We start from the raw sequence: 16803 nt of genomic DNA on the forward strand, positions 1-16803 counted from the left end.
TCGTCAACAGAAAAGAAAGAAATGGAATGCTACTTAGCAATCAATTCTAATAGTAAGAGCATTCACATCCATGCTATCTATATTTTAGCTAAATTTTAGGTAAAATAGCTAAAAGGCCATTTTATTATCACATTCATGCTCTTTATAATAAAGAGCCGTGAATTTTTTATTATTTAAGATGGGGGTGTTTTCTCTGAATGGAGGAGCTCAGGGTTTGATTCCTCCCTGGGCTTGGGTTTCTTGGATGGTTGTCGTTGGAAGTGCAATATTGGTTAGCATATTGTGGGTTTCAATTCGTTGGGCAGAATGGATTAGAGAAAGAAGCCATCAAGCACAAAAGAAAGTTGGCTAGAATTCGGGGATTCCCTTGGAGGTTGCTATATTGTCTGAATTGGCTTTCGCAATTGTTTGTTTAACATGTATCATGATGCCCTGTAATATGGGGGTTTGTGATTATACTGATAGGTGGGCTAGGAGAAGATAGAACATTTATTTAATCAATGAAATTGTTTGAAAGAGATCAAGTGATTACTAGCATCTGTGTTTGTGTGATTGCTTCGATGACTATTGCAGTGCGAAATTGGTTGAAAATCTTGACAGAATTATACTTTAAACTGAACTCTCATTTTAAAAATACTTCCCATTACAGCTTCTGTAATTGCAAATTGATAACTGCATAGAACAATGAGAAGTGAAGTGAATGAATATGCACAGTTTGATTGTTACAAAGGAATGATTGGCACTATGCAACAACAAGAGGAATAATCCTTCTGAATCACTCAACCTATGCAATTAATTTACTAACAAGCAGAAATCTTCTATCAAAACGAGCTTCCAGAACCCACTGTTGTTCCAATCAATTGAACGTTCGGTGTGTTAGATCTTTGATTCTGATCTCGGGCTCCAGCTTCTGTGCCATTTCGAGGAACATTCGAGCTTGGTACATCCCTCATTGAGTTTGGGTCCAATATTTAATGCCTATAATTGAAGCATTCATCTTTGTAAGGACTCCCTTGGTAGTTAAGCTCATCAAAAGAGCCACCTCCTCCCTTTGCCATTCTTCCTGGGTTTATGCAAATGCACTTCCTTCGCTCTTCCCCTTCACCCAGGGACAACACCTGCGCCAGAGAGCAAACATTTAAAGGGTTTTGGAGAACAGAGGGGCCATGACCCTGGGGATAGGGAATTCCCAGCAGACAACCCAGAAGAATCATTAACCTCACTCTTCCCCGCCACAGTATCCCAACAATAAGGAGTGCTACAGTGCTCGCTGTGTGTAGCGAGAGCACTGTTCACTTTGTCAAAATAGAGAGCCCTTTGACCAGTAACAATGCTAAGTAAGAAAAACACATCGGCTGGCTATTATAGCTAAGGACTCTCTTTAGAGAGCAGAGGTGTGGATGCTCTAACACGATCAAGAGGAGAGAATAACCTGAAAGCAACGGCAAGTATGAAAGTAAGACCAGGAATAAGGCTGTGCCAAGTGTAGCAAGCAGCTCAAGTTAATTCCAGCTTCCCCAAATATCTGTGCCAGCCAACTGAACAAACATAGCAAATTGCCCCAATCAAAACCCAAAAAAGCAACAAAGATTCATCGAAACAAACAAAGTGAAGTAACATACACAGATAGGCCAAGCAAGAAGAATACACTGACGATAGGGAAGGTGAGCGGAGGCCTCTCTGATCTGACAAATTAATTTTTGTAAGGAATATGAAAACCAAAACTTTTATTTAATATAATAGTGCATGGAATGCAATGAAAAGAAGAGAACCTGTGAAGGAAGAAAGAAGAAGGGAGAAGAATGAGGGGAGCAAGGGCGTTAGAGTAATGGAGAGACGAAATTGGACATGCCATTTGACATGGCTGCTTTGCTAGATATCATTAGCCCAACTTGTGCACTCTCTGCCATTGTCATCCCCACAAATGGAACTGCTGCTTTAAAACCCATTTGCGCTGGCTCTCCCTCTCCCTCCTGCCTCGCTTCACCAACACGAACAGCAGACGATTGAAAATTCAGCCACCTCTTCCGTGCTCGTGGTCCCATCACGACCCAGCCCAGGTTGAAACTTGGGTTGAAAAGTTATGATCTCCATAGGCCCAACCCAGTATCAGGGAATCTTATGGGCTATATTAACCAGTGGACAATAACAAGATTGCTGGTAGACATGTCAACACTGGAATTGTATTGTTTCAGTATCATTATAGCCTGTGTGTGTGTTTACGTGCATTTGAAAATGTTATGATTTCTCTTTTAAAACTGTATTAATTCTTATATGAATGAATGCTTGATCAACGCAAGATTAAGTTTGAACATGTAAAAGAAGAGAACCTGGAGTTGGTTTCTGTATTTTTTTTATTAGGATTATTTATTTATTTTTTTGTATTTATTGAATCCCTCCATTCTTTGTTTTGTCCTGTAAAGATCCCCCATAATAATATCGTTTATTTTGAGATCAAAATTAAATAATTAAAGGAAAGTAATCTAATAAAGAGAAAATAACTAAACAAACATGATTGATTAAAATAAATCAATCAAGAAAAGAATATCTAAACAAATATCATTAATTAAAAACAAATAATCATCACTTATTTATTTATTTTCCTCATTTCTTTAATTACATAATCTTAAAATTAAAATTAAAAGGATTACTCTAATAGAAAGGAACTGTGTGGAAACATGAACTAATGACGTTACGCATGAAGGAACCTTTACAAAATGAAGTAAAGAGTAAAAAGACCCATTCCAATACAGAGAGAATAGCAAGAGGCTCCAATTTTTATTTTTTATTATTATTTCGAAAGAGTACAGAAATCAAATGACGGATAAAACCCTTTCCGCAGGCTGTGGTTTGTTGTAATTGCTATTTAGTTCTGTTAATTTCATAATAAACTTCATAATCTATTCAAATGCTCGTTAATAAATACAACCATTTGTTATTATAGTAGTATTTATTTTTAAAATGTTTTTTTTTAATATATTAAAATAATATTTTTATTATTACTTTTTAAAAATTTATTTTTGATTTTAAAACATCAAACCAATATAAAAATTAAAAAAAAATTAACATGGAGAAAAACGTTGGAAGAAGCAGCGATGAGTAGGGACAGAGTACTGGTTGTAAACCATTGGCTGATAGTACAAAGCAGAGAAAAGTCCTGAGCTTAGCCTAAAAGGTGGATCCCCCGTATCAACCCACTGTCGTTTCATTGTTAGTTTTTGTGCTGGGGGGCCATTCTCTTCTTCTTCCTTTTCTTGGTAGCCTAACACTGTCCATCAACCATTCACGACGCCTCTCGAGAAAAAAAAATTCTTTTTATCCTCATGTAGTTTATTTATTTATTTGAGTTTTATTTTAAAAAAAATTATTGTTTATATATTAAGTAAACTTAATTTCTAAATTGTAATAAAAAAAATCAATTCTCATACAAATCCGTTGAAAAGCTGTTAGTGGTTATTTCTTCTAATAATTCTCCTTCCAATTAATAATTATTAAATATTAATATTAATCTTGTTTGTTTTTGTGTTTCAAATATATTTTTGAAAAAAAAATGAAATTTGTTTATTTTTTTATTTTAAATTAATATTTTTTTTATGTTTTTAGATTATAGTGATACGTTAATATCAAAAATAATTTTTAAAAAATAAAAAATATATTATTTTAATATATTTCTGAGTGCTGATATCAAAAATAATTTTTAAAAAATAAAAAAATATTATTTTAATATATTTCTAAATGAAAAATAATCATAACTATACTTTTAAACATGCTGTAAAAGATAATTTAAAAAGTTAAACGAACTATGCTCGTAAATGATTTTATGTTTTAAGAGTCGAGGGTTTTTTAGTGGTTATTATCTCTAAGAGTTCTTGTCAAGCTTTGTACAAATCGGCAATGTATGCATTTATCAGCGGCGAAGCCTCGTGAAGACTGGAAGAGTAGACCCGGCAATCGAGCCGGGTTGGTTGGGTGGGTGGGTCACATCATCTCGGGTTCATGTTGCTTTGGGTCTGGGTTATATTTAATTAGGTTTGGATTACTAACTAATCATCATGCTCGGATGGATTCAAATCAATCCATGGGCTCAGGATTATTTTTTCCCCTCCTTGTAAAAGAAAGATTGCGACTGTTATTATAAATTAACATCTACACACGGGAATGAATTAAAAACATCATTTTATAAGAACAGTGTCGGCCGGAGTTTAAAGGTTATTTTGGCAATGATCTAGGGTTATCATTTAAAGAAATAGTGATTGACCTTATAAATAATACATAAAGGTCTTATATAAAACTACCCTTGTTTTAAAAATCAAGTATTATAATATGATAATGACTCATATTTATTTATTTATAAATAATTCAGAAACGTATAAATATGTTTAAGAAAGTAGAGGATATCAACATGCTTGGATTCATACACTGTAGAGGAGGATGGTCCCAAGCCGTAGCTAATCCTATAAACAAAAAAATAAAAGCAACCAAGAATTGATTGTTACCTACCGACCACTGCATAGCGATCCATTAAAGTAAAGCAGCACATAAAACTCGTAAGGGAAAGCGTAGGAGAGGTCCACATCAACTGGGCCCGTGGCCCACTGTTTTAGGAGCCTCATAACACGAAGCATCTGCAGGTACGAACCACAATCTTAATTAGGCAAGCACGTCCCATGTCTTCCACGTAGAAGGGGCGACGATGTCCACTATAACCACCACTTCCAAACCCGATCAAGGCTCAAGATGCCGAACCCCTCCTCCTCCTCCTCCTCCTCAAGAGATAAAGTCCAATCATCCACAAATACCAAAGAATTTCGGGCAAACCATTTCTCAATTGGATCCTCTTTCTCTACACCTTCACTCCATCAATATTGGAGATGATGTTGAACTATACACTTGCCACTCGTGTTTATAATTGACCTTAATTTTCTTAAGCCTTGTACGCAAAATTACTTTATTTGTCCTCTCATCCAGAACATCCAATAACATTCACTGTACATATTCTAAAAGAAGGAAATAGTTTTCTAGTAAGTTGAAAAAAAAATTAAAATCTTACATATTTTTATTAATATATATGATTTTTATTATATAAAAATATCAATTTTTTATTCATAATTATATTTTTTTACTCGTTGTCAAAAATACGTTAATAATATTTACACATTAATTCATTTGTGTTAGAAAAAAATTATTCGACTTGCAGATAGACGAGTCGAATAGACGCGTTAACACTTTTTTTGTATTTATTAACACAAATAATTCTTGATTTATTTAATTAAATACATGCATATGCCTTTGATTTATAATTAAGATTTTTGTTGTAAAAATCACATTTGAAAAGCTTGCATATTTTTTTTCCAAAATAATTATTCAACCCACAGAGAAGTGCGAGTCAAATAACTAGTATAATCTAAATTAATTTAATAATTTTTTTTTAATTTGCACTAATTATTCTTAAATTGAAAGCAATGCTTGGATGTTTCTGTGCCCAAGATTTGAAAAAAAAAATTAAAACTAATCAAAAAAACAAATGACTAGCAGGTGCACTATTTCATGTTATCTCCAATGAGTTTAGGAGAATTAATTAAGCAGTGGATCGAGGAAATTAAGATGTATAATTGAGGGATATTTCAATATATCATCCAATGGATATATAAAATTGGTAGTTGGAAGACTAAATCTAGAAACCACTCATAGTCGGGGGACTAAAAGGAGGTTTGCCCTAGAATGTATTTACGAGTATATTCAACATTGATAACTAAGAAAAGAGTATATTATTGAATATATATATAGCGGAGAGAACTGAGAACAAAAAGAGCATCTAAATTACACCACCATGGTCACGCCCCCATGTGCAATCCATTCTGTAAAGAGATGGAAAAAAATATATTTAGGAAAGTACTGAAGTGACGTTGTTGGGGACATCTTAAGCCAGCTAGAGTGGAAATGAACCAATCGATAATGAGGAATTTCGAGACATATACTATGGTTGGTAGTTAGGGATGCATGAAGGTGCCAGCGCCCAGTTAGCCCCATGGAGGAGTCTCAAACGGAGTGCAGAGAGGAGAGAGAGAGAGAGGAGAGGGAGAAGGAGAGAGAGAGAGAGTAGGACCTTAATGGTCATTCATGTTCAAGGGTAGAAAAGAGGAAGGGAGGGGAGGACACTTTCCTGGTGATTGATGATCAAATGTGTCCCTGTTTAAGTGTACCCCACATATCTCAGTATCATACTGTCCTCAACCACAGAGCCTTAGATGCCTATTCCATCTCTCCATGATTGTAAGTCATTTTCACTTCTCTGTTTGCTAAAGGAGCTAACATCATCAAAAGCTCAATCCCTTCCCCACCCAAGTGGCGCAATTATATATATGTAGCTTTCTATTTACACAAGTGCGCTTTTATATATATATATATATATAGTGTGTGTGTGTGTGTGTGTGTGAGATACTGAGCCTCCGATGATTATGCTAATCAATATAATTGTCAACTTTATGACAAACTAGCTAGGAACCCATTTTGCATGCTAATCTATTGATTATATCTTTTGTCCTTTTCTATTAGGGACTTATTTCTAGATTCCAGTCATTGTTATATAGTTGCAGGTCGGGTGCATATTGATGATTGATGATACTATTATTCGATCCATTTCGGCTATGAGATGGGAATTATGGTTGTTTATTCTAATTTTTTACCTCGAGAGTCGTCTTTTCAGAATAAAACACACTAAATATATAGGTTGATTGAGCAGTATTTATAAACTTATTATGAAAAAATAACGGCAGACATTTTCTGTGTTGACTGAGGAGGCTGGCTATGATAAAAAATAATAATATATTTAACATTTTTCAATGCTGATAACTAAGACTTCGATCTGGATTACGTTGTCATAAAAACAGTTGATCCCACAGTTTTCAAAGCAAACGGGAAATCACTAAGCTGATCACGTGGCAAAACAAGATCACTTTCTTGAAGTGCAACTAATTAAACCAAAAAAAAAAAAAAGTAATTAATTTGTTTTATTTTTTTGGAGGGTGTAAATTAGTGAAGGGGCCGGAATATGATAAAATTAAAATCGATCACTACATATATATAGTCCTAAATGATAGATCAACAAATACAAAAAAAAAAAAAGCAATCAGCTTCAGAAACTTAAAAAGCAAAACGAAGACTACAGAGATGGAGCATTCGGCCAGCTGTACGTAACCTAATGGAGCAAAAAAGAAAACCAACGATGTTAACAGAGATAAAGTTAGGAAAATGTTGCACATGAAGACTATATATATATATATAGTAAACCCCTCCAGTACTGAAGTAAAATTCGAGTCACAATAACTCTACTTTCCTTGATATTAACACATCAATTGTATAAATATCGATCGAGATCCAGCAAAAGAAGTGGAGAAATTAATTCATACAAGGAATTTACTATTTATGAATGCATCTCATCATCAATTCATTGAATGGTTTGTTTCCTCATTAATTGTTTATTTGTTTTCACGCGTTTTCGCAATAAAAGATGACAAAATGAAAGTGCGGAAGGAAGCCTTGTGATCATCAGCTAGCGATGGTGGAGAGTGGACCCTGATCAAGATCGTCCAATAGATGGACAATGTCTTGGTGGGTGATCATCAAACTAGATCAATCACTTTCTATTTGACCAACGGTGGTGAAATCAAGCCTCTTTCTCTGACCTTTTTGGGTGAGCACATGATTGAAATGTGTGCACAGTTTTTGTCCACTCTAGTTCCATTAAAACAGCTTGGATTGAAAAGGCAGCTTCAACACATTTGATGCTAACTTTTCGTTACTTGCATTCAACAAGTACGTTCTCTTGGGGCCTTTTTTCCTGCACTAATGATATGTAAAGCCTTGGTGCATTGTCATTTTTCATGTTTTTCAAAGGAATAGTTTTACTGTAAAGAAAAGGATGTGTGGATTGGGTGGGGAAGATGACTGCAACAGGCTATATATATATATATATATATAAATAGCCTCTTCTTCTCCTTTACCTTGTTTGTCTTTTGGTCTTGGAGAGGGGTAGAGATATACACATAGCAGGTTTATCAGGCCGAGATCATGGCCAGAACGCCCCCATGTGATGCCTTGGAGTTTTTCTCTCTATGGAAAACTAGAATTTAGTTTTGTGAAACATTTGACCGAACTTCCCTCCCCTCAGCATTAAATCGACTGTCTGACACTCGTCTTTCCTTCAGTATCAGCGTGCTTGGTTTGAATTGAGAATAATGATATATAGGTGAAAAGCATATTTATCGATTCTGGTCTTAGTTTTATTCTTGGATTTATTAGATTAACTCAAAATTAATAATATTAGTTTAATTATTTTAATAAAATAATCTTGTTTTGAACAAATTATTTTTTAAAAATTATTGGGATTAATTTAGTTGAGATTTATCAGGGTTTAACTAGTCATCTAAAATAATAAAGTTTAATTGAATCATTATGGTTTGATAAAGTTAATAATTTTAAGATTAATTTGAATTAAAACTTGGTAGGATGAAAACTGTGAAAACGTTTTTTTTTTGTAAAATTCATCTAATTTTCTTTCCCCTTTTGTAGTTGTCGAATATTTTCTTCTCATTTTTACTCCTTCCAAACAAGTGGGTTTCCTTTTTCTCATTCCTATTTCCTAGCAACTACTTTCTTTCTTTTTTCGTATTTTCTTTCCCCACTCTCTCCTCTACAAAAAAAAAAAAAAAAACTTTATTATGTCTAACATATAAGAAGATGGTTTTTAAAATAAAAAATAAATAAATTTAGTAAATAAAAGGGAAAGGTTCTAACCAAAGAAGCCTTGATGAAAGATGTTCCAAAAAAAAAAAAACCGTTCCTGTTTTTTTTCCCTCTCTTTATATATATATATACATATATATAAGAGGGATTATTTAAAATATTATGTCTTTTGAATGTGGTATTATTTTTTCTTTATACTTTTAAAAAATTAATTTTACATCTTAATCTTAATGTAATCTATGTACATTACATGCATTTTCTATAAGACTTACGTACGGATTAAGACCAAGAGTAAGGCAAGCCCTTTTTACCAGTAGATCTAATCAAATCCAAACTCTCCACAATATTGCAAGCCTTAACTCCATCTTCTCCTTTGTCTCATATCTCTTTCCATGCCTTAAAACATGCAAATAAGAACCAAAACCGATTAAAAAATAGTTCAATATTATAATCTTTCTCTTCATCAAGATGGTCAGTCTAATTTAAGTTAAGGTTTCTAATTAAGTTGAAGAGAGAGAGGGGGGAAATGGATTTTGGTTTAAGAGAGGGAAGGGAATAATTGTGTTCATGTCTAATATAAAACAAGGCATTTTATTTATTTTTATTTTTATCAAGATTTAAAGCTGATAAAAAGTGTGATTGTTTTTTTTTAAAAGAGGGAAAATATTGCAACGCTCAAAATACACAATGCTTTTAGTGTATATACATGTATTTATTCACAATTAAGTTAGCTATGTCTCGATCGATCCAGTGGATCATCATGGCAAGCTGGAAGGCATTATTTATCATATACATGTGTTCAATAGAACTATCATTTTCTTTTCTTATCCATCGACGTGCACTTGGTTACAGTTAGTGAGGACTGGCTCGACATGGTATCCAGCCCCTACATAACTTGCCAACCACTTTATCTGCCTAACTTGTGCCCTTTTCTACTATTTAATGTTGCTCTTGTAAGAAAAAAACGCAGATAATCCAAGGAACTTTGAGAATGCACCCTTCTTGTTTTTCCTCCTTTTTCCTTTTAAAAAAGATATATATTGCTGTCTGGTGGACAAAAATTATAAAGCAAGCAGTTCAGTTAGTCAAATTCGAGCCCCGTACGTGATTGCTAATATGATGGCCACTAGAGGCTTACATGGTTATTAACTTCAGGGCCCGTGAAATTAGTTGAAGTGCGCGCAAACTGGCCCGGATACCCACGTTAATAAACAAAAAAAAAAAACAGTTCAATGTTTCCGGACTATCATTACGAATTCTTCCTTCTTTTTCTTGTTTTTTTTTTTGTTGGAATCGTTTTATAGCTTACCGTACCATTGCTAATAACATTGACTTTTCCTTATTATATGATATTGGACTTTTATAATTGATTGATTCTTGATCCAAATTACATGATGATTGGTAAAGGGAATACAGCTGAGGTGAGTATTAGCTCTTGAAATAAAACAAACAAAAGAAATATTTTCATAACTAAAGAGAAAAATATATGTGAAGGGGGAGGGATTATACTTATTTTATTGCTTTGAGATATAATTAAGGTTTAGTAATGTGTGTCTCTCGGAGGGGACAGCCTAGCAATTAATCAAGATCTTAGATTTTTATTTCAAGGTTTTAAATTAAAATACTAAGGACATATGGGATGAGCTTTAAGAATAAAGGTGCGCGACTCCATTATTTAACCTATGATCATTGGGCCATGGTTGAAAAGAAAATAAGTAGTGATGTGTGCTGTATAAAATGTAATCTTGTTTTATCACTGTGTTTGTCCCAATTATCTAAATGAAACTACTTCTATATTAATAATTTATACAGAAATATTTTGTATTTATGAGGTTAGCTCAATTGAAGCCAATGGTTAATTAATCTTGAAATTAATGGATTGGATCTTGATTTCCATAATGTTACACTAAATGATTACCTTAATTACTCCTGCACCTATATATAATATATAATAGTATGAATCCTGACGCTGGTATTGCAATGTTCTTCGTAATATTTCTTATTAATTCCTAGCCAGGATATCCTCTCAATTTAGGCTCTTGATGGCTAACTTCCCTTCCAAATCGTCACGTCTTCTTCGTTTTCACGAGCCTCTCCCAAATCTTATAGCTCAAGTCTTCTTATCACTGCATTTGCAGCTTCATATCATTGGCTTGCATGTGCTTTAGCTAACACAACCGAAGGACGTTGTAATATCTTCAGCCATTAACAAGCTCGAATTAAAGACAGCGTGGTTGATAATAACAAATCTATTTCTCCTTGTTTATCTTATGAATAAGGTGGACGTCAAATATTATTCTACATTTTAGAACGTCCGAGGAACTACGTACAGAATACCCACGTTGGAAAATGTAGGTTCCCAATTATAAGCCCGTGGAAAAGGTAGAAAACAAAATGTTTGATTTAGAAGATGGATAAGATATTTGATCGCTTCAAGGAACACTGAAGTTTAGATCTTTGGAAATCACCCAAGGATCAGTAGCTAGTGACCAACCATTTATAGCAAAAGATGGACATTTAATTAATTTATAGCTGTTGTTTCTGTTTCCTTAAGACAAAAAAGGCAATCTAATCCTGCTCTGTTTTTCGTGTCATGATGATAAATATATACTAAAAAATATCAAACATTCCAAATTCTCCCATTCTTCAATCACACACACAGACACACACAGAGAGAGAGAGAGAGAGAGAGAGAGAGAGAGAGAGAGAGAGAGAGATTTGCCTGCTGATGGGTATGCACTATTAGATATTGTTGGATGCTATAGTAATATTATTGCCTTATCATAATCCATCATCCTTGCATATATACATGCACATAAACAATTAATTCTCTTGGTCTTTTCTTAGATTGAAGGATTATTATAATATGGAATAAGGGATAGGATAGGAGAGGATGGGAAGAGCAGAGATTTCACAACCTTAATGGGGAGAAAAGGATGGGGCAAGCAACAACTGCTATGTATCTTGATCAAGACTCTTGTGCCATTCTTTGCTCCCATACCACCAACTTCTCCAACTCCATGTCCATAAGAAATTCTTGGAGCTGTCATTGAAAAAGGAACAAAGAGCCAAATATATATATAGATATATGGCCAGTACTGGCTATAGCTATACCCTAGCCCCAGCTTGCAGGAACCATCACCACAACATTAATCAGAATAATAATAAAAATGAAGTCCTATTATACATCTCATTTACTTCGAAGCTCCAACAGGCTCGCCTTTTGCTTACGTCACCACAGGTAGCTAGGTGTCAAAACCCATTTATAGCCCACAGAGGGTTGCCTTCAAAACAAGAAGCCAAACAGAAATTTATGTCTGTCACTATCACAAAATAAATTGCGAGTTGGTTGGCATTTAATTGCTGAGTTACACAGTGAATTATGGATAGATTACATTACATTATATAAGCAATGAGTGAAAGGACATTTTCTTGTTAGCAGTCGGTCAAAAAGAAATTGTAGTGACCTGTCAAACTTTCTTCTCGGTGTCAGGCAGAGGAAATGAAAGCACTGAAAGCTCCTTTTATTGTCTCTGTGTTCAGCTACTTAATTAGCTTGCGCACAGAGGATCACAGGGCGAATTAACCATTTCCTTTTCCAGCTGATAGAATAATGAGAGATCTAGCGCACGAGAAGCTTGATTTTAGGCATCTATGCTAATTAAATCTTGTCTGTCTATGATTAAGTTAATTACTTTAGTGATGCATGCCCACGGCCCTCATAACACACAGCAGCAGCGTTATGCCAAATACCAGTAGTGCTTCAGAATTACCCCTTAATAGTGTATATGCAATATTACCACGTGATGCCGTGTTCTTTATTTTCACAAGACCATAAATATTGTCGCCATGGCCCCTCTGCAAGTACCGACAGGCATTTTCACAAGTTGCATTGCATCCATGTATATGTCTACACTATCATATGCATAGAGAAAAACCAGTGCTCCACAAATTTAAGAATCATGTGCTTATACATTGTGCTTTCTAGCTAGCTCGCTCTTCCCATGGTGGGGTCAAGAATTTCACAATCTAGTTTTTGAAATAATTTTATATATTATACAATATATATTTAGCCAGCCCGGGCATCCATCAGAGCGAGCCACGCTCTTCATATGCGCCAGCAAACACCACAATATATATTGCAGTAACAGCTAGCGATGTTTGGATTACTATAGAAAACTAGACATTAATTAGTGTTTTTTAATGGTTCTAAAAGAAATGCATTAAAATCAATCAAAACTATATATAGAAGATTAAAATAGCACGTGTATGGCTTAAAATATCTTTTCTGTTTATAAGCGTAGATGCCAAATTAAGGGCAACGGAATTAACCACAAAGCCAAAAATGGAAATTGAAACATTTTTTCTTTTCTTTTTTGAATTTTATATATAGATATTAATTTTAGTATTTCTTTAAAATGTCTTTTATTCTTTTTTTTCCCTCAGAGGTCAAATTTATCTGAGAGTTCAAAAATAAGTCGATAAATCAACAACTTAAATCAATTTATGCATAATTAAGCTTTCACGTGCAAAAAAGAATGGTAGCTAGGCATTGTGGCTAGGCTTGTTGAAAAAATAAATTATACATTGAAAAAACAACCACATCTCACCACATTTCTATCTCAAACACTCTCCTGTCGCTAATTAAATTCATACATTGTGGCTAGGCTTGTTGAAAACCACACAAATTACAAACCATCTCGTACATTTAAATCCACCAAGGTACTACACACAAATCAAACCGTTGTGAAGAATTAATGGTAATTTTCTTTCTTTTTTGTAGAAAGAAAAGAAAAGGTGTATATAAACCTCTACCTCAATGTTGTGACGGCCATACCTTACTGTGTCAGAAAGGTAGAAAGCAAGGAAATAAACAGAGACAATGTCACTTTGGGGTTTGAAGAGAAAGGTACGGGTGCTTGTTAGTGAGAGAAATGAAAGTAACTAGCTACTCATGATGTAGTGGTGTAAGAACAAGGATATCATAATAAGGTTAGGTCTTGCTGATATTTCCTGCTGGATCGTAATTGAGATGGGAGTAGAGAATCATAAATTGAAATGAAAAGGTTGCTGGTTTTGAATGGAGGGCTGATTCATAAATTGATAAAGAGCACCGTTGGGAACTGGGAATGCAAAAGGGTGGGCCTTAGGAAATCATTTTGGTAAAATTTTAAAGCATGATTAATTACAGTATCGCAGGGAGGGAGAGAGAGGTATAAAAGTGAGATTTTCTTGTTGGGGGGCTTATATAAAGGAGGATGGATGTTGGGTTTGCCTCCTTCTCAAGATAGAGCAGGGAAATAAAGGAAAAGAAGAGAGAGAGAGAGAGAGAGAGACTCCAAGTCTATAATTGTGGGGATTTGATCATCATGGAAGAACATCTAAGCCCATTAGCTGTGACTCATCTTCTTCAGCACACCCTGAGAAGCTTATGCGTTCATGAGAACTCTCAATGGGTTTATGCTGTGTTTTGGAGGATCTTGCCTAGGAATTACCCACCACCCAAGTAAGGAGAGATATATTAACCTTCCAAAAAAAATAAAAAAATTTCATAGACGATTAAAATGCCTAGCTAGCTTGATATTATTGCTTAGTATTTTGATATTTATTTTTCTGTGTGTAGATGGGATGGTCAAGGAGCTTATGACAGATCAAGAGGGAATAGAAGGAACTGGTATTTCCTTCTGGTTTCGATCGTAGATATGTTCAAAAATTAAATTTTCATGCATAATGATCATTCAAGCTATACGATCATGATCTTGTGAACATATTGTATATGTGTGTCAGGATATTGGTTTGGGAAGATGGTTTCTGCAACTTTGCTGCATCAACAGCTGAGATCAACTCTGGGGACTGTCCAAGCTCATCAGTTTATGGTAACTGTGAGTTTCAACACTATCAAGGACTGCAACCAGAGCTCTTTTTCAAGATGTCCCATGAAATCTACAACTATGGAGAAGGGTAAGTGCTAATAATGAAGGATAATTACAAATGACCAAATAGTAAGAAATTTAATAACCAGGTCCCTTTAATAGATTGGTTTCAACTTGGACCTACATATTTAAAAGAAAGGTTGCAAGTTGATTTAGTTCTATATTATTGACAGATTGATAGGAAAAGTAGCTGCAGATCACAGTCATAAGTGGATATACAAAGAACCAAATGATCAAGAAATCAACTTCCTGTCAGCATGGCACAACACAGCAGACTCGGTAAGAAGATCTCTAGCACATGCTTAATCAATTGAATAATGGTAACAGTAGTAGCAGTAGTAGTTTCTGTGATTTCAGGCTAAATTTTCTCGCAAATTTGTTCTCTTATGCTCCTTGACAGCAACCTAGGACATGGGAAGCCCAGTTCCAGTCTGGTATAAAGGTGCGCAAACATAATATAACGAATCATTTCTAAAACCACAAAATAAACGGATTTTAAATAGATCTAGCTACTTCTTGGTTTGAATAATATTTGTATATTTTTGCAGACCATAGCCCTGATTGCTGTTAGAGAAGGTGTTGTTCAACTAGGAGCTGTTCACAAGGTTTCCTCTCTCTATCGAGTAGCTTTCATTACTCACTCCATCACACACCCTATATGATAAAGGACAGTACTTGTTTGTCTACTCGTATTTATTTATTGGCCTTTCTAATAATTTTAATGGCATTAAAGGTAATTGAAGACCTGAGCTATGTAGTTCTACTGAGAAAGAAATTCAGCTACATAGAAAGCATTCCTGGTGTGCTCTTGCCACACCCATCATCTTCTGCATACCCTTATAAGGTGGATGGTTATGGCACGGTATCAGACACATGGCACTACCAAGGAAGTAACATTGCACCCCAAAGTCCAACAGAGTTTTATGACCACTTCAATCAAGTACCATTTAAGATAACTCCATCTATGAGCAGCCTTGAAGCTCTACTCTCCAAGCTCCCATCAGTGGTGCCACCACCACAACCAGCTGCAGCTCATCATCAAGCCGCAGGCTACTGTGACTCGCAGTCCCACTATGTATCATCTATCCAAAGGGGAATGGAGAAAGTGGCCAAGGAGGAGATTGATGAAGAGTATACTAGGGCTGATCAACAGGATGTAGGTGAGAGTAGCAGTTCATTGTCAGCTGCAGATTATCGCAAGCAGCAGTTTCAACAATTCCAGGATTTGAATGTTAATGTCAGGAATACTAGTGGGTATTTTGAGTGACAAGCAGTGGAGTACTAGGTTGTTAGGGATATCATATCATCATATCAGGGATTTGATCATTTCTAAGATCTAACGTTGTCAGCTAGCTAGCTTTTTAGTTCCAGTCTCATTGGTGTTTCTACTTTATAGTGAGTTTTTCATTAGCTAGGGTATTGTTCAATGTGGAGGAGGCTATTGTAGGCCTAGATTTCCTAGCTAGATTCCTAGTATATCTAGTGAGTTGTATACCATATGACCGAACTATATGCTTAATTATCCGCATCTAGAGTTATTGAAGGCGCTAGCTGTTTCGTTCTGTGGTTGAGAGAGCATGGTCAACACATCAGAAGGAAGCCATACAAGTAAAATGAACACAACTTTATTGTCGTTGTCGAGCACAAAACTAATGAGAAGTTGAATGTTGAAAGTGACTCCTGCAAAAATACTGAAAGCTATGATTAGTATATCATTAATAAACAATAACATAAACGCATGCTACTACAGCCCCAGTCAATCGTCATATACAAATTTAATTGATGAGCGTCAAATTCACTAAACCTTGGCCTTTCACTCATTTTCTCTTCTCTCTTTCGTGTGTAATAAATTCTATTAAGTTTTTTCTTTCATGAATTTTAGCTACCATGACTTCAGTCGCTCTGTTCCAGCATGACAGACACGCCTAACTATAAAAGTAGGCCTTTCGATTTTTGCTCTCTTTCTTCTTCTTCTTCTTCTCAAAGGGAAAAAAATGAAATGTCTTGCATACACAACTACCTCATACATCTAAAAATAAGCTTGCATCAATTTTATGGAATGGACTAAATTTAGATTGATTTTGTGGGCGGGACCATAAAATATAGAATTGTAGCCAATCAATTT

The 16803-nt window shown here is 34.9% G+C and overlaps 1 protein-coding gene and 1 pseudogene across 1 annotated transcript; one reads left to right on the forward strand and one right to left on the reverse strand.

The window, feature by feature from the left end:
* Positions 1–692: 692 nt before the first annotated feature.
* LOC18102529 (WAT1-related protein At1g60050-like) lies at positions 693–2060 on the reverse strand (annotated as a pseudogene).
* Positions 2061–13431: 11371 nt separating this feature from the next.
* LOC7459063 (protein RICE SALT SENSITIVE 3) lies at positions 13432–16240 on the forward strand. The gene is made up of 7 exons (XM_002314698.4): positions 13432–14251; positions 14369–14419; positions 14533–14706; positions 14852–14957; positions 15079–15120; positions 15227–15283; positions 15412–16240. The coding sequence occupies exons 1-7, from the start codon at positions 14115–14117 to the stop codon at positions 15943–15945; spliced, it is 1101 nt and encodes a 366-aa protein (XP_002314734.1). The 5' UTR covers positions 13432–14114; the 3' UTR covers positions 15946–16240.
* The last annotated feature ends 563 nt before the right edge of the window (positions 16241–16803 follow it).

The sequence above is a fragment of the Populus trichocarpa genome, chromosome 10 (genome assembly GCF_000002775.5).
Source record: "Populus trichocarpa isolate Nisqually-1 chromosome 10, P.trichocarpa_v4.1, whole genome shotgun sequence".
Taxonomy (NCBI): Eukaryota; Viridiplantae; Streptophyta; class Magnoliopsida; order Malpighiales; family Salicaceae; genus Populus; species Populus trichocarpa.

Coding starts and splice junctions, on each gene's coding strand:
- LOC7459063 (XM_002314698.4), top strand. CDS start 14,115: ATGGAAGAACATCTAAGCCCATTAGCTGTGACTCATCTTCTTCAGCAC. Junction 14,958..15,078: donor GGCACAACACAGCAGACTCG/GTAAGAAGATCT, acceptor GCTCCTTGACAG/CAACCTAGGACATGGGAAGC. Junction 15,284..15,411: donor AACTAGGAGCTGTTCACAAG/GTTTCCTCTCTC, acceptor ATGGCATTAAAG/GTAATTGAAGACCTGAGCTA.